The following is a 20,034-nucleotide window of genomic DNA, read 5'->3' on the forward strand; positions in this document are numbered from 1 at the left end:
GTGATGTGATTGGTCAGACCTTAGGAGACGCCTTTTTTCTATGCTGCATCTGGTTTCTTTGTTCACGGGCAACAAAGCCCCCCCCCCATGTGTTTATGTTCCCATGTATTTATGAAGTGAACCCAGCATGAAATAAAGCTTGAAAACGGTGTGTGTGTGTGGGGGGAGAGAATGCAAAACAACAACAGGCTGTAGAAAATGAAGGCTTTAGCATCAAAACAAGGAAAAAGCATTACAGAAAATTACTTGGGAAAAGAGCTGTTTCATTTTCACTACGTGTTCTTAGCAAGAAGGCAGAACAGACATATAAAAAAATCTGGCCACTTTCTGCAATAAAGTAACATGATCCAAGAAGTAGAACTGGTCTGATACATTACAAAGTAGCAACTCTTCCTTTAGTTGCTACAAAGTGATACCAAAATCATTCAGCTACTTCCTTGTAGCATTAGAACAAAAGACAGCCAACCAAGAGCTACATATTCAGGTCCTGCCGGGGATTGAACCTGGGACCTTCTGCATGCCAAGCAGAGGCCCTACCACTGAGCCACACCCCCTCCCCAGGGCTGTGGCTCAGTGGTAGAGCCTCTGCCTGGCATGCAGAAGGTCCCAGGTTCAATCCCCAGCATCTCCAGTTAAAGGGACCAGGCAAGTAGGTGATGGGAAAGACCCCTGCCTGGAGACCCTGGAGAGCTGCTGCCGGTCTGGGTAGACAACACTGAATTTGATGGACCAAGGGTCTGATTCAGTATAAGGCAGCTTCATGTGTTCGTGTGTCCTCCCTTAACAATAATCTTTACATGAGAATATACTCCCATCAGGAATTTTATTTATTAATTATCAAGGCTAAAGCGTTGGGACCCAGACATGTTGGTGAAAAAGAACAAAGGCTGAGGCTTGCACAAAAACCATGAAGATCTACAAATAGAGCACAATTGAACTGGAAATCCTATCTGGGTTTTATTAGAAACATTTTATCATGGCCAAGGAGCAACAAAATCAGTTCTTTTCCGGAAAATATGGGTGGCTCTGAAAAGAGCCTTTTCTGTTTACGTGAGAACCGGGTACAGGGCAATTAGCCCCCAAAACCGTAGAGAGTACGGCCCTGGCGCTTCAGCGCGTACACAACATCCATAGCGGTCACCGTCTTCCTCTTGGCGTGCTCGGTGTAAGTCACGGCATCCCGGATCACGTTCTCCAAGAACACCTTCAGGACCCCGCGAGTCTCCTCGTAGATCAAGCCAGAAATCCGCTTCACGCCTCCGCGACGAGCCAAGCGCCGAATAGCCGGCTTGGTAATGCCTTGGATGTTGTCGCGAAGGACCTTCCGGTGCCTCTTCGCGCCCCCTTTTCCGAGTCCTTTGCCTCCCTTTCCGCGACCAGACATGGCTGCAACGCTTCCGGTCTCCTCCTCGAAACAACCAACAAAAAAACAGACGTCTGGGCAACTGAGCTCCGCGGCCAGCTTTTATAGTACTGAGTCGGACCTGAGTGAAAACAGGAAGGCGGCGGTCACTCATTTCCGCCCCGCCCCTTTGAACCAGCCCATTCGCTGCAAGAACTTCTCTTTAATCAACCAACCAACCACCGGGAATTTATTTCTGTCCTGTCTCCTTCAGTCTTTGCGAAACCTCATAGGGATGTTTTCTTGTAGGTGGGAAAATATGCGGGTTCTATCGATCTCATTTTAATGGGAGGACAATCAATTTTTTTAAAAAAAATATTTACAATATTTAATTTGAAAGGTACACCTGAATTTCTGAAACTGACATGAAAGAGGGGATGTAATAAAACGAATGACAGGCTAGCCAATTAGAGACTGTGGGAGGGGCTGCACAGCCCATTGAAGATCATGGGAAACTGGAGTCCATGGATTAGCATGGGCTTCACTGAAATACATTACAGCACAAAAAGAGTTGCAAATAAAAAGTGGAATGGATTTTCCAGTAAGATCTTTAAGCCTAGTACATCCCATGAAAGAGCAAAACAAACAAACAAACCCCTACCTTAAATTACAAATTCAGCTACAACCATAACATGGGAGCTCAGTCCACTTGAGGGTGGAAATCCCGTGATTTGTCCAGGGTCTCCGGCATATCATCACCAAAACTCTGGTTTTAAAGTAATAGCTGAAGCTCAGGGTAAGACAAATTACTCAGATGAAGGGAGTTTTGACTCTCGAAAGCTTATACTCATTTTATACTCAGGAAATCCAGTTGATCTTTAAGGTGCTATCAGGCTCATATCTTGCTGTTCTACAGACTAGAAAGGCTACCCACATGAAACTAAAATTCTGTGCTATCATATCCCAATGCTCTCCTGTTACTCATCAATAGTCTGCCATGATTTTGCATTATTTCCCAGTTAAGTTTGAGTGATACATGAAGAGTTCCGCTCTTTTTTTATAAATGCTCTTCCCACCCGTCCAGTTGGCAACAGACTTGCATACTAATAATGCCTTTCACGACTTGTCTCCACGAGATGAATCTCAAGCAACCGCTTTCCTTTGTCAGCAGAAACAAAACCTTGCAAAGAAACAAAAAACGCTTTCAATGGGGATGAATGCTGCCCTGAGACTATCGTTTCATTGGTCGGGAGCAAACACGAGCGATTGGCGATTGGAGGTGGGGGGCCGTGTTTGCCCAATCGTTGTGCAGCCCGGGAACTTTTTCAAAACAGTTTTACATTTCCTCTTTCAGCCAATCAGGGAAGGGGGAGCGGGATATAAATAACCTTCAGCGGCCCGTCCGGTCTCATTTTACTTTGTTGGTCGCTTGAGAGGAGTTTGGTGACTCTGTCGTGAGAATGGCAAGAACCAAGCAGACAGCTCGTAAGTCCACCGGCGGGAAAGCGCCCCGCAAGCAGCTGGCCACCAAAGCGGCGCGCAAGAGCGCCCCGGCGACGGGCGGCGTGAAGAAGCCGCACCGCTACCGCCCGGGCACCGTGGCGCTGCGAGAAATCCGGCGCTACCAGAAGTCCACCGAGCTGCTGATCCGCAAGCTGCCTTTCCAGCGCCTGGTGCGCGAGATCGCGCAGGACTTCAAGACCGACCTGCGCTTCCAGAGCTCGGCCGTCATGGCCCTGCAGGAGGCCAGCGAAGCCTACCTGGTGGGGCTCTTCGAAGACACCAACCTGTGCGCCATCCACGCCAAGCGCGTCACCATCATGCCCAAGGACATCCAGCTCGCCAGGCGCATCCGCGGGGAGAGGGCTTAAGGAGCTTCTCTCCCCTCCCCCACCAAGTGATCGTAACATCCCATCTATAACCCAAAGGCTCTTTTAAGAGCCACTATATTTTCGTTTGAAAGTGCTGGAACACACCTAGTGTGAGGATGAAAACTGCTCTGGTTTTTCTTTGTCTAACGGCGAGAAGCCACGGGAGGTTTTGCCTTGGATGTGCCGCTCTAGATGCACATTTGGCTGGGAGAAATGTGCATCTAGAGCGGGGCACACCCAAGGCAAAACCTCCCGTGGCTTCTTGCCCATACTCCAGCGTGGTTAAGAGGGAGGACTTTTAAACAGCCCAGGTTAGATTCCCCGCTCCTCTACATGAAGCTTGCTGGGTGACTTTGGGGTAGTCATGGTTCTATCTCAAAACTCTCAGCCCACGCAGAGGCAAGCAATGGCAAACCACCCCTGAATGTTTCTTGCTTTGAAAACCCTACGGGGTCGCCATAACTCAGTTGTGACTTAGAGTTCAGCTCTATTCTTTGCCGCGAAATCTTGGAACACAACTGGGCTGGGCTTTTGACCACGAACATACTAGATTTAGGCCATTTATGCATGGGAGGTTTTGCTTTGGATTTGTCAGTCTTTATTTAGATGCACATTTCCTCCATTTAAACTCAACAATAAGCCCCCATGCAGGGTTTTAAGAATTCGGGTGGGGAAAATATTCATTTAGAGCCGCAAATCCAAGGCAAAACCTCCCGTGTGCATACATTTACTGTGGTTTTATAAAAGGGTTGGGGGTTTTAGGGTGTTTTTTTTTTTTGCCTCCTCCCCCTGTTCTAATCATTCTGGAGGAAATTTTGCAACCTGACTCCCCCTTTATTTGTAATTGATAGAACACCCCTCCCTCGTTCTGGCTGGAAGATAAAGGTCCGGGAAACCCTGTTGATTGTTAAGGTGCTGCTGGGCTCAGACCAACACCGGGCTATCCGTTTGGAACTGCGGACACGTTAAGGGGAGAATTAAAACCTTTCAGAGGGACTCAGCTCTTTCGAGGAGGTTGTGGGTGGCTCTGAAAAGAGCCTTTGGGATAAAAGTCTGTGGCGCCGCCCCAGCCGAAGAAAAGGCAAAAGCCCTTCACTTCTTCTTGGGCGCGGCCTTCTTGGGCTTGGCCACTTTGGCCTTGGGCGTCTTGGGCTTGGCTTTGGGCTTGGCCTTGACCGCCTTGGGCTTGGCCGGGCTCTTGGCGGCCTTCTTGGGCTTGGCGGCGGGCTTGGCTTTCTTGGGGCTCTTGGCGGCGGCCGCTTTCTTGGCGGCGGGCTTCTTGGCGGCCGCTTTCTTGGGGCTCTTCTTGGCGGCCGGCTTCTTGGCCTTCTTGGCGGCGGCGGCGGAGGGCTTCTTGGCGGCCGGCTTCTTGGCCTTGGCGGCGGCGGCGGCGGGCTTCTTCTTGGCGGCGGCGGCGGCGGCGCCCTTGTCCTTGGCGCCGTCGGCCTGCTTCTTGTTGAGCTTGAAGGAGCCCGAGGCGCCGGTGCCCTTGGTCTGCAGCAGCGTGCCTTTGCCCACGAGGCTCTTGAGGCCCAGCTTGATGCGGCTGTTGTTCTTGTCCACGTCGTAGCCGGCGGCCGCCAGCGCCTTCTTGAGCGCCGCCAGGGACACGCCGTGGCGCTCCTTGGAGGCGGCCACCGCCTTGGTCAGCAGCTCGGTCACGCTGGGGCACGACGCCTTGCGCGGCTTGGAGGCCGCCGCCGCCGCCGCCGCCTTCTTGGCCTTCTTGGCCGGCGCCTTGGCGGCCGGCGCGGCGGGAGCGGGCGCTTCGGGGGCCGTCTCCGACATGGCTGCTGCTGCTGCGGGCGGCGCGGGGCGGCGCGGCGGGAGGAGCTGCTGCTGCTGCTGCTGCTGCTGCTGCTGCTGCTGCTGGTGGTGGTGGTGGTGGTGGTGGTGGTGGTGTGGCGGCGGGGGGCTCCCTCTGCGAGAGCCGGCCAGTAAAGTCTGAGCCGGAGCGCGGCGGCCGCCTGCTCTTTATAGGGGCGGCGGTGCGCGCTGATTGGTGCGCTCCTGCGCCCGGGCTCTCCCGCCGCCAGACATGGCCGCGCTGCGGGCCACTTTGTGTTTCTTGCCCGCCACAAAAGCGGCCCCGGCCCCGCCGCCCCGCCGCCCCGGCCCGCCGCCCCCCGGGCAAAGGGACGCGCAGGGTCTCCTCGGGGCCGGGGCCGCCGGCTGCGGGCGGCAGGGGGCCGGGCGCGGCAGCCAAGGACGCGCCAAGGCGGCCGCTTCCCGCTCGGCGCGCCGGCCTCTTCCAAACCTGGGCCCCTTTCCCCCCAGTTAAAAAGTCCTCGTGGGGATGGCGGGCTGGCCGAGGGGATCGGGTCCCTCTCGGGGGGTCTGGACCCCCCCGGGGAGGAAACGGGTCTCCCCGGAGCTGGCGCCCGCTCGCCAAAGCCCTTTCAAGTGGCTCAAGTAACACATGCACTCGCTCACTTTGGGGCAGGACGCGGGACGCCGGCCCCAGCAAGGCCCTCCGTTTGAGCCTGTCGATTTTAAAATATGGATCTGTTTTTGCTCCCCTTTTGTACGCTGGTGGGTGAAGCTGAAGCGGAACCGCTGGATTCTGAAGCCTGTGCGATTTCCTTTCAAAGATACCCCATCAATCCTTCGTCAAGGAATGTGCATGGAAATGGCTGCCATCAGGCTCAGAGCTGTCTTCAGTCGGGGGACAAAGATGGGTGGGCTGCATGGATGAGTCTTCAACCTCCAGACTCCCCCATCCTTAATGACCATCTTTCCCTTTCTGCTGTCTGCTTTATTAGCGAGCTGCGCGGTCAGGTTTGTGCGGGGAAGGAAACTGAATACCTGCTAGCTTCTATATGCTCAACGAGAGAGTGGCCATTTTTTCCCCATTTCCTCTATCCCCCTAGCCTTTGTTGCATCCTCAAATCCATTTTATACCCAATACCATCAATTAAGCCTCTAGAAACTACAGGCTGGGAATTCCTCTATTATGCGCTGAAACTCCCCCCCCCTCACACCCCCTGTCTGTCTCTACTTTTCTCCCTTTTCTGTACTGAACATCCAGCCGTATAAATTCTGAGGAACTCTCAGTTGGCACACTTTTATTACATCTTGGTGTGTATGTATAATAGACATTTGTTGTTGGCATTTTTCAGATTGGGAACATTTTATATATATTTTGGCATTTTTTAAATTGGGAACATTTTATATATTTTTTCACTCTCCTTCACTAACTTCTTTCTCTGTACTCTGTGGTCGCAATCAGAATAATACAATCAGTGATGACATATATGAAATCCAATTACTGTGCTGTTAATTGAATATGAATGAAGCAGGTCTGGATGAATGGCAAACACAATATGTACACAAATCCGAGTCCAGGATTTTAAACAACAAAGTCCTCATAACTTCACAGTTGTTTTTGCTATAACAGATAAATACCAGCCACATATAGGGTACATCTCTATTTCTTTTCTAAGATACATCACTAACCTTTCTGATGCTAGCTTTACAGCATTCCCACAAAGCAGATGTGAGCAGAAGTAGATTCTGCTCTACCAGTGGAACTCCCTCCATCTTTTTTTGTCCCTCCGCAACTGGTGGTTAGAAAAATACTGAACTTGAACATGGAGGTTCCATTTAGCCCTTAAGGCTTGTAGCCACTTCAAGATCTATCCTCTACAACAGACAATCCATTAATAGGAAACCCTCCAAGTTGTTGTGGGGACAGAAAGACTTATGTGAACAATGTGGTAGCTATCGTCTGTGGCATTTAAGGGTATATATTGCACTGTTCATTGCATTGTTCTAATTCTGTAATCCAGATTTGTTGTGTAATATGTTTCACGGTACTGTTCTAAGTTGTTGTAATTCTTGCTTTAACACTTGATTTAAAGAAGAAGAAGAGTTGGTTTTTATATGCCGACTTTCTCTATTACTTAAGGAAGAATCAAACCAGCTTACAATCACCTTCCCTTCCCCTCCCCACAACAGACACCCTGTGAGGTAGGTGAGCTGAAAGAGCTGTGACTAGCCCAAGGTCACCCAGCTGGCTTTGTGTGTAAGGAGTGGGGAAACAAATCCAATTCACCAGATTTGCATCTGCTGCTCATGTGGAGGAGTGGGGAATCAAACCCAGTTCTCCAGATCAGAGTCCACCACTCAAAACCACTGCCCTTAACCACTACACCATGCCGGCTCTCTTATACTGTGTATAGTGCCACATTCTCTAGTTTAATGCATTGTATCCTATCCTTATGGCTTTTTTAATAGTTGTAATCTGCCCTGAGTCTCAGCAAGAAAGGTGTACTATAAATGAAGTGAGTTAATCAATCAAACGTTTACAGAGATTGCACACACAGAATGGTGGTGTTATGAGCACGAACTGTTTCAGAAGCAGAGAATAGTCTCGGGATGATCCTGCCCAGGTATGGTTTATTTTTATTAGAATTTGTGCAACTTGAAAATCTTTAGGGGAAGCTTAGTATAACAATTGGAGAGCTGACAGAAACATGCATGTCTGCAGTAGGTACAAACTGGCGGGTGTACTCAACCATGGATGATTTTTCAAAGCTATTTCCACATTTAGTTTTAAGAAGAGTTGGCCAACTTTCTCTACCTTTTAAGGAGAATCAGACCAGCTTACAATCTCCTTCCCTTCCTTTCCCCACCACAGACACCTTGTGAGGTACGTGGGGCTGAGAGAGTTCTGAGAGAACTGTGACTAGCCCAAGGTTACCCAGCAGGCTTAACGCGGAGGAGTGGAGAATCAAACCTGGTTCTCCACCGCTCTTAACCACTACACCATGCTACTATGTTTTAACCCTACCATGTTTTATCACAACCCTTTTAAAGAGCTGAGGGTGACGCAAAATCATAGAGTTGGAAGGGGCCATACAGGCCATCTACTCCAACCCCCTGCTCAATGCAGGATCAGCCTAAAGCATCCCTGACAAGTGTTTGTGCAGCCACTGCTTGAAGACTGCCAGAGACGGCAAACTCTCCACCTCTGTAGTCAGCCAATTCAACTGCTGAACACCTCTTACTGTAAAACTATTATTCCTAATATTCAGCCAGTACCTTTCCACTCACAATTTATACCTGTTGTTGCCAGTCCTATCCTCCTCTGCCGACAGGGACAGCTCTCTGCCCTCCTATAAGTGACAGCCCTTCAAATATTTAAAAGAAAGCAAGCAGGCCCTCCCTCAACCTCCTCTTCTCCAGACTGAACGTTCCCAAGTCCCCCAGCCTTTCCTCATTGGGCTTGGTCTCCAGGCCTCCAACCTCCATTTTATAATTACCACCACCACCCCCAGTTGGCTAACATAGAGTAACTACCTGAAGTTACCCAATGAGCTTCTTGCTGGAACCCAGATCTCAGTCCTAAACGGAGTTCAATACACACCCACAAGGTTTTCAAACATGAGAATTCAGTATTGATCAAACCTTGTGGAGTGCCAGATCTGATATTTGAAACTGCATCACACTGCAATCAGGAACCTTCATATCTTGAAAGATTTCAAGATTTTTGTGTGTGTGCGTGCAGTGGAGAAGTACACCTATGTATCACAATGCACTATTGTGCTAGTGGTGTGCTTTGCTTTGATAGCAGCTTGAAAAACTCTCTTCCATAGTTCCACAATTTGTGGGTGTGGCTGAAAGGAATCCTGTCACAACTTTGCTAAACCAGCCACTGCCTTAGTAACTATGCGGTCAAACATGGGGAAATAGGTGCTTTTGGGGGGGCGGGAGGGCAAGGCAGGAGAGGATCCCCTGCAATTTTTTAAACCATCTTTGCTGTGGAAGGAGGTTTAACTTGTCATCACTTGTGGTTTGTTGCCAACCTTTGGTAACTTGGGCTCTCTGCTACTTCATACAATTCAAGTTTTCCCGCCACTAGTGTGCTTGGCAGTTAAGCCACGCCCCCTCCCTGGTTTTCTTTGTTCTTCGGGATGCCAGGCTAGGAATGCAAAGAGGAACACAACTATCCTTCTGAAGCTAGCCTTGATATTTATTTATTGACCTTATTCTTTGGAGCAAGTTGTAGGATCAAATTGAAGGATGTGCGTTTAGGAAAGAAACAAAATTTCTTGTTTATCTTGCATTCGATATAAAAAAATATATCCAAGACAGAAAATGGCGACTATTTCTATTATCAAGTGTGCTCAAGATTTAAGACCCCTACAGATCTATGAGCGTATTAAGGCAAGGACGAGACAGTAGTAAACTGGGTTGTAAAATACAATAAAAAAGATCTCCAAAGGTATTGCAAAGATGCAATTCAGCTTGTGAAAATATTAATCATTCATAACTTTTTACATTACAAAAATCTTGAATCCCTACCCCCCCCCCCAAATCCTAACATCTCAACCCCGTCTAAAATCCTAGGTAGTCACCTAGGAATAAATCTTTTTAAAAAAAATTAGATTTAGAATGGGGGAAAGCACCCGATTTTAGTTATGCACAGAAGAAGCACAAACGCAAGCACAACATTTAAAAACGAAAAATCAAACAGCTCTTTTTAGGAGTATGTGGGGCGGCCCTGAAAAGGGCCTTTGGTCTTTTTTTTTTTTTTTTTTTTTTGCAAATTCGCAGAAAGCCTTAACCTCCAAAGCCGTACAAAGTACGACCCTGCCGTTTCAGGGCATAAACCACATCCATGGCAGTCACGGTCTTCCTCTTCGCGTGCTCGGTGTAAGTCACGGCATCTCGGATCACGTTTTCCAGGAAAACCTTCAACACGCCCCGAGTCTCTTCGTAAATCAGTCCAGAGATCCGCTTCACTCCCCCACGACGGGCCAGGCGACGAATAGCAGGCTTAGTGATACCTTGGATGTTATCACGAAGCACCTTCCGATGCCGCTTAGCGCCTCCTTTCCCCAAGCCTTTACCGCCCTTCCCACGTCCAGACATCTTTCCCGCTTGCAGAAAACCACAAGAATGAGTCGAAAGAGGCGGCGGACTCGGTTTTTATATGCACGAGTCCGACCTGAGTGAAAACCACGGCTGGCATGCTGCAGTCCCCGCCCCCCACAGTCTTCCAATGACCTCAAACTCGGAAGTCGACTCTTTTCCTCCAATCAGTTTTCAAAGGGGACTTTGAAAACTGTCCAATCAAAGCTCAGGCCGGTTTAACCAGCATCGGAGGCAAATTCCCAGAAGTAGAAAAGAGCAAGAGTCCAGTAGCACCTTAAAGACTAACAAACATATTTTTTGGCAGGGTATGAGCTTTCGTGAGCCACAGCTCATACCCTGCCAGAAAATATTTTTGTTAGTCTTTAAGGTCCTACTGGACTCTTGCTCTTTTCTGCTACTGCAGATAGACTAACAGGCTACCCACTGTGAAATTCCCAGAAGTGTAGCCACGCCAATCTATTGGAAAAAAACCCAAACAAAGGGCAAAAACGCTGGGGAGGTTTTGCCTTGGATTTGCCGCTCGCTAAATGCACATTTCCCCCCAGCTAAATTCTCAAAAACGAAAAAATAAGCCCCCGTGCAGAGTTTTGAGAATTCAGGTGGGGAAAATGTGCATCAAGAGAGTGGCAAATCCAAGGCAAAACCTCCCCTGCGTTTTGAACATATGAACATATGAAGCTGCCTTATACTGAATCAGACCCTCAGTCTATCAAAGTCAGTATTGTCTACTCAGACTGGCAGCGGCTCTCCAGAGTCTCAAGCAGAGAAAGGTCTTTCACATCACCTACTTGCCTAGTCTCTTTAACAACTGGAGATGCCAGGGATTGAACCTGGGACCTTCTGCATGCCAAGCAGATGCTCTACCACTGAGCCACGGTTTCGCCCTAAATCTTATGGTGCGTTGAAGACTCGACAGATCTGTCTGTTTTTAAGGTGCCACGAGAGTTTGTTCATTTAGCTGCGCGTGAATCATCTTCTACACAGGTGAGGCGCGCGCTTCCACGCTTGCATGCTCGTTGCGTTACCTTCTTAGGTAACAAACAGGAGCCTCTACAGAAAAGGAGAAACTGCAGTTTCAGGTACAGGAACCCTCTTTGGGTTTTGCCATTGCAGCTCTTATTGTATTTTTATTTTTTTCTCATTTGTGTAAGACTTGGGGTTAAGGACGCTGAAGGAGGGAGGAACCGACCGAGCAGAGGGAAAGCAATTGGAAACAGCAGCTCTGCAAGTTGAAACGGGTCTCGTTTGTATTTTTAGCAGCCATTTATCTAAAGAAATGCGGGGAAAGGATCTGGTGGCCGCAGCTCTGAATGCAAAAGGCTCCACCTGATATGTCTTTTGCAGAATAATATCCAGGAACAGCAATGGCCATTTTCAAGAGCTCACCGCCTCCCAGCCACGGCCATTTTGCAGGAAAGATGACCCGGTGCTGGAAAGACTTTCTCCTGATCATGTCATGACCAATCCCATCGAAGCGCGGGAATCTTAAAAATAAGCATTTCTCTAGCTGCTCTTCCTCCAGTATGACCGCTAACGAAACAAGGGCGGCCATTATTAAAAATCTGCATTTAACCAATTGATACCCACCGTTTCCTGCTCCTCTCGTTTAGTGTCTGAATCTAGAAAGTTTATGCTGACAAAAATAATGTTAGTTTTTAAGGTATGAGTAGACTCCTCTTTGACTTTGCTGCAGTAGTCCAACAGGGCCCCGCCCCTCTTGATTTATCCCATTTGGTTTGCTGAATTATTTCACTGGGCACTGAGTAGGATTGCCAACCTCCAGGTATCGGCTGGAGATCTCCCGCTATTACAACTGATCTCCAGCAGATAGAGATCAGTTCCCCTGGAGAAAATGGCCGCTTTGGCAATTGGATTCTATGGCATTGAAAGTCCCTCCCCAAGCCCCGCCCTCCTCAGGCTCCACCTTGAAAATCTCCTGGTATTTCCCAACCCAGAGTTGGCAACCCTAACTGAGGGTCAAACGACAATATTTTAGAGACAAATTCAGCCATTTAAAAAATGCCACTACTTGCGCAGTGGAAGCGCGGATCTTATCCCCCCCCGACATATTTTCAAGACTCGAAATACACCCCCACACATGCACACAGCCGAATGTAGATGCGTTTTACTCATTTTAAACTATTCTTAACTCCCATTGTTTTAAAAGGCGTATGTAGTGAGAAAGGAGTGGAGATGCTAACCTAGGGTTAATGAGAGGGGATATGATAACCATGTTCAAGTACTTGAAGGGCTGTCATATAGAGGAGGGTGCCAAGTTGTTTTCTGTTGCTCAAGGTCGGACCAGAACCAACGGGTTGAAATTAAATCAAAAGAGCTTCCGTCTAGACATTAGGAAGAATTTTCTAACAGTTAGAGCGGTTCCTCAGTGGAACAGGCTTCCTCAGGAGGTGGTGAGCTCTCCTTCCCTGGAAGTTTTTAAGAAGAGGTTAGATGGCCATCTGTCAGCAATGCTGATTCTGTGACCTTAGGCAGATGATGAGAGGGAGGGCATCTTGGCCATCTTCTGGTCACTAGGGGTGTGGAGGAGGGAGGTAGTTGTGAATTTCCTGCATTGTGCAGGGGGTTGGACTCGATGGCCCTGGTGGTCCCTTCCAACTCTATGATTCTATGAGAACAGAGTTTTGGTTGTAGTTTACTTCCTATGGGATACATACTTTTGACAATTTCTGCATCATTTAACGTGTCATGTTTAAATGCTTATGCTTTTTCATCCTTCTTTCAACTCTGTATCTGATTTCTGCTGGTTTTCCAAATTGCAAATCCAAACCCTGTTGTATTGATTTACCCTGTAATCCCGTCTTGAATCTCAGAGAAAAAAGGCAGACTATAAATAACATTAATACATTCTAGAGGTGGATGAAAATTCAGGTTTTTGGATTGGATATCGTGGGAGCACGCACATCTGTTGATAACTCAGATTTCAGTAACAAAAAAAATATTTATGGAAGTTTCTGCCTGAATACTTTGGCTGGACTAGATGTACATTCAGTTTCAGATTTTGACAATGCACCAGATTTTAAACGCAAACCTCTCAACTCAATAACAGCTGTAAGAACATGAAGCAATTCATTAGAGGCGTAATCAGACCACTACCAGGTTTCTCCGCCCCCTGAATTTATTAGATTTCAGTGACTTTTTTTGTACAGGCCCAAACAACAAAACCAGCAGTTTCCGATCTGCTGGGAAGGCTACTGGCCGCCTTGCCCCACAAAAGGCAGTTCCACTCTTTCCTGCATCTGCCTTCACCCCTGAATCCTTGTTTCCCCAGGCCTGCTTTTCAATGATAGCCCTATAAATAATCATATTCACCCTCCCCATGCATGTGTGTCCTTTTCTTCACCACTGGCCCCATAGACACGCACCAGGGTGATGATTGCCGAGATGGTGCATTGATCACATTTTTATCCCACTTTACCTCTAAGGAGCTTGAGGCAGCATATGTAGTTCTCCTTCCATTCTGTAAACTCAGTAGCCCTGCGAGGTAAGTTAGGCTGAGAGAAAGTCGACTGGTCCAAGGTCACTCAGAGACACTTTATGGCTGAGGAGGGAAAGCTGGTCTCTCAGATGCTAGTCCAACCACTACACTGTGCTGGCCTTTTCTCCAATCCACAAGATCATATGAATGTGGGCCAGGGGACTCCCTGACTGAAATCAGCACCAGCTACAGAGGAAACAGACTGTAGGGTTGCCAACCTCCAGGTAGTACCTGGAGATCTCCCACTATTACAATTGATCTCCAGACGACCAAGATCAGTTCCCGTGCAGAAACATGGCTGTTTTGGAGGGGGACTCTATGGCATTATACCCTGCTGAGATAACTCCAAACTGCTCCCCCAAAATCTCCAGGTATTTCCCAACCCAAAGCTGGCAACCCTAAAACAGAGGCAACGAAAGACTCAGAGAAGGGGCAAATCCTGCATTAGTACTGGCACCTGGTAGGGCTACTTTTGCAAGATCCTGGCAGCAACAATATTCCTTTAGTAGGCGTGCTCCAAAAAAACCCCAGAGTTTGGATAAAGAGCATCCCTATATAACTAGGGTTGCCAACTGCTAGGTAGTAGCAGGAGATCTGCTAATTCAACTGATCTCCAGCCGACAGAGATCAGATCACCTGGAGAAAAATGGCCACTTTGGCAATTGAACTCTATGGCATTGGAGTCCCTCCCCAGACCCAGCCCTCTTCAAGCTCCGCCCCAAAAATCTCCTGCCGGTGGTGAAGAGGGACCTGGCAACCCTATTTATAACAAAGAGGTCCAGGAATGCCTCCAAGGTGTGATGTGGGGAGCTGCCTCTACAGGATTCCCCCCCCCTTTATAGGTATTTTAATGTTTCATACTACAGGGCACTATGTAATTATAATCTGTGGATGGAAAATTGCAATTTTAAACTGTGAAATGAACAGTTTAACACTATATAATCCAAACACTATATAATCCAAACACAATCCATGTCATAAAATGACAACCAACATAAATAATTCTAAGCTTCAATTACTTTGACGGACTTAGAAGGGGGAAACTGCTTAGGATGACACCGTTGATTTGCTTCAAATCCATACATTTATTTAGAAACGTATACCTTGCTTTCTCCCTAAGGGGGACCCAAAACACCTTGCCTTATCATTCTCAGTACCATTTTATCCTAACAACCATGTGAGGTTGATCAGACTGAGACAGAAAGTCTAGCCCAAGGTCACCCAGGGAGCTTCCATGGCAGAGAGGGGATTCGAACCTGGGCCTCCCAGATCCTAGTCCAATACTTTAACTATTACACCACACCATCTATGCTTTAATCCTCTTGCCCTCCAAAGGGGCACATGAAGCAGGTGTATTGCCATCATAGCCTGACATTTGTAACGGGGCAGAGTTCAAGTTGGATACTGCTCTATAACCTTAATGATGTTTGGATTCTATTCAGTAGAATACATCCCAAATTCAGAGGTTGTTTTGCTCAGGTATTTGCAATTTCATTGGGTGAGCAGTGCATCTGATTTACTTGCAGAATCAATCTGTCTCACAGTGTGATTGCACATATTTATTTTTTTCCATAATTGACACACGTGACAATTCTCAGCTGGGGTGCGGCAAGTCTATGATTCTGTGATTCTAGGAATCACCCGTTTGCTCAGTTGGCCTTCTCGGTTACTTGCTGCCTTCCTTCCTCAAAGTCCAAGCGGCCGCCTCAGGTCATGCCCCAGTTCCTGGTCCCGTCACAAGCTACATGACACCTCCGTGGGGCTCCCCACCCCTTCCTCCCCCTCATGTCCATCCTCCCCCTCCTGGTGGGCCAGGAAGGCCGAGTGATCCTGACTGTCGAAGCAGGAGCCGCTGAGGTAGTCGCCAGGTGGGGTGGTGGCGGCTGTTTCTGGCAGGTGGCTCCGCTGGTGCCTCAGGAGGCTGTAGGAGCGGGAGAAGAACTTGTGGCAGACGCCGCACTGGTGTGGCTTCTCCCCTTCATGGACCTGCCGGTGGCGAGCGAGGTCAGCCAGGCGCTTGAACTCCTTCTGGCACATGACGCACTGGAAGGGGCGGGCGGCCGTGTGGGTCACGTCGTGCTGCTTGAGGTGGGAAAGGCGGCGGAAGCGCTTCCCGCAGCGGCCGCACTGGAAAGGCAGGGCGCCCGTGTGGATGAGGAAGTGGGTGGCCAGGTCATATTTGCTCTTGAAGGGCTTGCGGCAGACGCTGCATTCATAGGCCTTCTTGGGGGGCGGCCCCGGGGGAGAGGAAGCAGAGGCGGGGGGCGCCGCTTCCGCTTCCTGGGCGTCAGTCGCCGGGCCGAGCAGAGGACAGTCTCCGCCGGCCGTGTGCAGCCGGCTGTGCTGCCTGAGGTAGGAGGCGAGGCGGAAGGACATTCCGCACTCGGGGCAAGAGAAGGGCTTTTCGCCGGTGTGGACCACGTAGTGCCGCGACAGCGACCATGGTCGAGCAAAGTTCTTGTGGCAGACGCCACACTGGTGCTGCTTGGGCCCCTCCGGCTCGTCTGTGTCGTCGCGGCTTGCCGCCTCTTTGAAACACGTGTGGGCCTTCAACTCGCCCTTAGTCTCAAAAGCTTCATTGCAAGAGAGGCAGAGCAAAGTCCAGTCCTCTTGCAGGAGCACCCGCTTTTGATTCGGGGTGGCAGAGGGGGACGTCACTCCATTGTTAACACCGGCCCGTGTGGCCACCACCTTCTTCTCATGCAGTTCCTGCTGCGGGAGACATTTCCCTGGCTCTTGTATGGGCTGGGAGCCACCGGAGCCACCTGGAGAATGTTTGGCGGCTTGGGGGCATTTGTGGCGGGTCAGGTGTGCCGAACGGCTAAAGGTTTTATGACACAGTTTGCACCGGAAGGGTTTTTGCCTGCCGTGGGTCAGACGGTGGCGCGCTAGGTAGTAAGGGAATTTGAACTCTTTCCCGCAAATTGGACACGAATTCTGGCTCTTGCTCCCGGCACGGCAATGGTGACCGCGCACCGCAGCCACGGAAACGAAGGCCTTGTTACAAGCTGGGCAACGGTGGGTGGCGATCTGGCACGTTTCGAGCGTGGCAGGCTTGGTGGGTGTAGGCCATGAGTTGGGTTCAGGTGGCAGCTTAGGAGACTCCATGAATTATCCCTGTACAGGAGAAAGGGAAGAACGTTGAGCTGTATTTAATGCGCAGTCTTTGAAAATGCAGAATGCCAGCTTGTGAGCTATGCAGAACTCAGAATGGGTCTGGAGAGAAGGAATGTGGCACTTGGTTTGTTTTGTTGCATTAAGACTTTCTTAAATCTTAGTGCATCAAGAACTCCTTTGCACTGGTACTTAATTATGGTACACAGCGCTCTGTGCATCTGTCTTCCTTTCCTGGGTCACTCTTGCTCTGCGTTTCTTGTTCTATGGGGCCAATGTGGCTATAAAGACTTTGAACTGCATTTTTCTTTTCTTTAAATTTAGACTTGTCATACAGGCATACAGTGCTTGCTTTCCCCCCCCCCCCCAAGCTCTGTATGCCTTTAAAGCTCTTTTAATTCTGACTTGTAAGTAGCTGGTTCCCCTAGTCGCCTGGGGTGAGTCTCACTTGCCTTTAGATGACCAGGTGGGAAAGAGTTTATCATGCAAGACAGCTGATGTCTCCCCAAGCTAATTGATAGGCAAATAAGATGACATGCAGGCTAGGAGAAAACTGAGAACAGTCTTTATAGGTACGTGCTGTCCCTTCAGAAGCAATAAAGCACCATGCTCCATGGAGTGGCCCTGCTTACCCAGTTCAAAGTACCCTTCCATTCTTTTAAACTACTCTTTTCAAAACTGGAACCCCTAGTTCCATTCTGGCACAACAGAGACGGTTTCCCTATTGCCCTGCTCCTCTCTAAGCAGAACTTTTAAAAGGCATTTGGTCTCCCTGCTCACCCACTCTTCTAAAGATAAACTCCGCCTCTACAGGAAAGAAATTGGGCCTTTTCATATTGATGGAAAAGCAGGGAAATTCTGAGTGGTTAGAAAACAAAAATCAAAAAAGGTAGGGGAGGCATAACTCAGGGGTTTCCAAAGAGACTGGAAGGTAGACCCTTTGGGGTTCACTGGAAGTATCGCCCTTGTTCGTTATACAAAGAGCATCACACACTGGGCCTTAGGCAAAACAGAGAGGTCTCTGTCCCCAAGGAGCTTACAGCCTAAAAGGGACCATGAGGAAATAACAAGGGGTGGGAAGATAGAGAAGGGGGGAGGTAGACAGATGAGTTTGGTGGAGATCTCAGTGGTTCGGAGGCAAAGGGCCAAAACCCCAGGCTCCTATCCTCCTTACACAGTAGGGGGGAGAGACTTTTAGGGAGAAAGGGAGCCGGGATCAACAGACACAAGGAAGGGCCTGTGGTTAAAAGCCAGGGAAAGCCTGGTGGCTGAGAAAGTAGGAGGCACCAGAATTACCTAACAAAGGACAGGTCTGGTGGGTTTGAACTGGGGATCAAAATTCCTGGGGGCGAATTCTGGCGTTGAGTTAGTCTGGTGTAGCAAACCCCCAAAAAGAAGGAAGGCTATGCAGAACCCGAAAAGCATGCAGCGCCATCCTAAGCAGAGTTACACCCTTCTAAATCCACTGGCTAAAAGCAGGGGTGGGAAACCTTTTTTCCTCCAAGGGCCATTTGGATATTTACAAAATTTACAAAGGCCATACAAAATTGTCAACTTAAAAATTACCTGACCAAGCCCCAAGCAGGCAGCTGCCCCAGATGACTCCCCCCCCCAGCACGGGCAAGCAGGCAGGCATCCAACCTTCGGGGCGGGGGGGGAGGTTCATTTTCTCGGCAAAACAAACTCACATATGCCTTGAACAGAGGCTATTCCTGTCCCTGGGAGGGGGCAGATCACCAGTCTTAGATCCTTCTGAGCTAGAGATCTGCCAGGACCCACAAAGGGCCAGACCAAATGATTTTGCGGGCCTTAAATGGCCTCCGGGCCTGACATTCCCCACCCTTGGGCTAGATGGCCATCTGTCAGCAATGCTGATTCTATGACTTTCAGCAGATGATGAGAGGGAGGGCATCTTGGCCATCTTCTGGGTATGGAGTAGGGGTCACCGGGGGTGTGGGGGGGGAGGTAGTTGCGAATTTCCTGCATTGTGCAGGGGGTTGGACTAGATGACCCTGGTGGTCCCTCCCAACTCGACGATTCTAGCGCTTCAAGGGTGTAACTCTGCTTAGGATTGGACTGGGACAGGACCTGCGGCACAGCGCGGCTGTGGGCGAGAGCGGAGGCGCCCGAAACCTGTGTGCATGCCCAGACACAAAGGGACATGCGTTTTTCTCCCTCTCCCATAATACTAGAACGCGGGGTCATCCGTTGAAGCCGGAGGGTGAGAGATTCCAAACAGATAAAAGGAAGTATTTTTTTTTTCACGCGACGCACGGTTAAATTGTGGAACTCCCTGCCCCAGGATGTGGTGATGGCTGCCAACTTGGAAGGCTTGAAGAGGGAAGTGGACGTATTCATGGAGGAAAGGGGTATTCATGGTTATTAGTTAAAGTGGATACTAGTCATGCTGCATACGTATTCTCTCCAGTATCAGAGGAGCATGCCTATGATTTTGGGTGCGGTGGAACACAGGCAGGATGGTGCTGCTGCAGTGGTCTTGTCTGGGGGCTTCCTAGAGGCACCCGGTTGGCCACTGGGTGAGACTGCTGGACTTGATGGGCCTGGGTCTGATCCAGCAGAGCTTTTCTTATGTCCTTATGGGGGCTTCCTAGAGGCCCCTGGTTGGCCACTGGGTGAACAGGCTGCTGGACTTGATGGGCCTGGGTCTGATCCAGCGGGGCCTTTCTTATGTTCTTATGTGTGTGTCCCCCCCCCCCCCCGACAATTTGCTCCTGAGTCTCTCCAGCCGTCGCTTCGTGCCTCTCGACGAAAGCTGACGCCCTGCGCCAATCCATTGGCCTCCGCGGCGCGCCCCCCCCCCAGCACGCAAGGCTCCCGCCCCCCCTGTACTCAATCTTCTTCCAAGGGGTGGGGGGGATTGGCGTGGGGAGGGGGGGGCTTGAGAGAGAGCTCCGATCTCGGCGTCAAACAGGGAGGGGAGGGGACGGGATCGTCGGAGGGGCCGCCGGGGGGCGCCCGTCCAACCCCCCCCCCCCCGCCATTCCCCGGGCTTTGTCCGCGGCGCCTTCCAGGAAAAGGCGTCCCTTCCCCGCGGTCTGCCTTCTCCGCCCCCTAAGCCTTGAACCCCCCCCCCCCACGAGCAGCCCCCCCCCCCGTTTCCTCCCCGTCTCGGTACCTGGTTCTGCAGCCGCCGTCGACGCCGCCCGGAGGGGGAGGCGCCGAGGCTGGGCGAGCGGGCGGCGAGGATGGCGGCATCCAGTGGCGCAAGAGGCGTCGTCCTTCGGCGAGGCATCCAGGCACCCCCCCCCCCCACATACACACCCTCCCTCCCCCACCGCTGCCGGAGCCCGGAGCCCCCCCCCTTCCCGTTG

General features: G+C 50.1%; 5 protein-coding genes across 7 annotated transcripts in view; 2 read left to right on the forward strand and 3 right to left on the reverse strand.

Moving 5' to 3' along the window:
* Positions 1-1,072: 1,072 nt before the first annotated feature.
* On the reverse strand, positions 1,073-10,089 carry LOC130490185 (histone H4). Of its 2 annotated transcripts, XM_056864001.1 has the most exons (2): positions 9,972-10,089; positions 1,073-1,386 (listed from the first exon to the last, which is right to left on the reverse strand). In XM_056864001.1, the coding sequence occupies exons 1-2, from the start codon at positions 10,087-10,089 to the stop codon at positions 1,073-1,075; spliced, it is 432 nt and encodes a 143-aa protein (XP_056719979.1). The 2 variants fall into 2 exon arrangements, with proteins under 2 accessions (XP_056719979.1, XP_056719980.1); XM_056864002.1 differs by lacking the exon at positions 9,972-10,089 and having other exon boundaries at positions 1,073-1,387.
* Positions 2,803-3,213, forward strand: LOC130490186 (histone H3). Its single transcript, XM_056864003.1, has one exon. It carries the CDS (start codon positions 2,803-2,805, stop codon positions 3,211-3,213), a length of 411 nt encoding a protein of 136 aa, XP_056719981.1.
* Positions 4,306-5,001, reverse strand: LOC130490184 (histone H1-like). 2 transcript variants are annotated; one of them, XM_056864000.1, is made up of 2 exons: positions 4,504-5,001; positions 4,306-4,458 (listed from the first exon to the last, which is right to left on the reverse strand). In XM_056864000.1, exons 1-2 carry the CDS (start codon positions 4,999-5,001, stop codon positions 4,306-4,308), a joined length of 651 nt encoding a protein of 216 aa, XP_056719978.1. The 2 variants fall into 2 exon arrangements, with proteins under 2 accessions (XP_056719978.1, XP_056719977.1); XM_056863999.1 differs by having other exon boundaries at positions 4,306-5,001.
* U2AF2 (U2 small nuclear RNA auxiliary factor 2) overlaps positions 5,291-20,034 on the forward strand; it is a 155,743-nt gene continuing 140,999 nt past the window's right edge. The window contains exon 1 of the mRNA XM_056863993.1: positions 5,291-5,294. The gene's annotated coding sequence lies outside the window, so the exon portion shown is untranslated. The remainder of the gene's footprint in view (positions 5,295-20,034) is intronic.
* ZNF579 (zinc finger protein 579) lies at positions 15,323-16,696 on the reverse strand. The gene has a single exon (XM_056864240.1). The coding sequence runs from the start codon at positions 16,694-16,696 to the stop codon at positions 15,323-15,325; it is 1,374 nt and encodes a 457-aa protein (XP_056720218.1).

This window comes from Euleptes europaea, chromosome 18, assembly GCF_029931775.1.
Source record: "Euleptes europaea isolate rEulEur1 chromosome 18, rEulEur1.hap1, whole genome shotgun sequence".
Taxonomy (NCBI): Eukaryota; Metazoa; Chordata; class Lepidosauria; order Squamata; family Sphaerodactylidae; genus Euleptes; species Euleptes europaea.

Excerpts from the sequence above, each read along its gene's own strand:
- LOC130490186 (XM_056864003.1), top strand. The coding sequence starts at position 2,803 with ATGGCAAGAACCAAGCAGACAGCTCGTAAGTCCACCGGCGGGAAAGCG.
- LOC130490184 (XM_056863999.1), bottom strand. The coding sequence starts at position 5,001 with ATGTCGGAGACGGCCCCCGAAGCGCCCGCTCCCGCCGCGCCGGCCGCC.
- LOC130490185 (XM_056864001.1), bottom strand. The coding sequence starts at position 10,089 with ATGTCTGGACGTGGGAAGGGCGGTAAAGGCTTGGGGAAAGGAGGCGCT. Across the intron at positions 1,387-9,971 it reads TGCTATTCGTCGCCTGGCCC|CCATGTCTGGTCGCGGAAAG; the intron begins GTCGTGGGGGAG and ends GAAGCGTTGCAG.
- ZNF579 (XM_056864240.1), bottom strand. The coding sequence starts at position 16,696 with ATGGAGTCTCCTAAGCTGCCACCTGAACCCAACTCATGGCCTACACCC.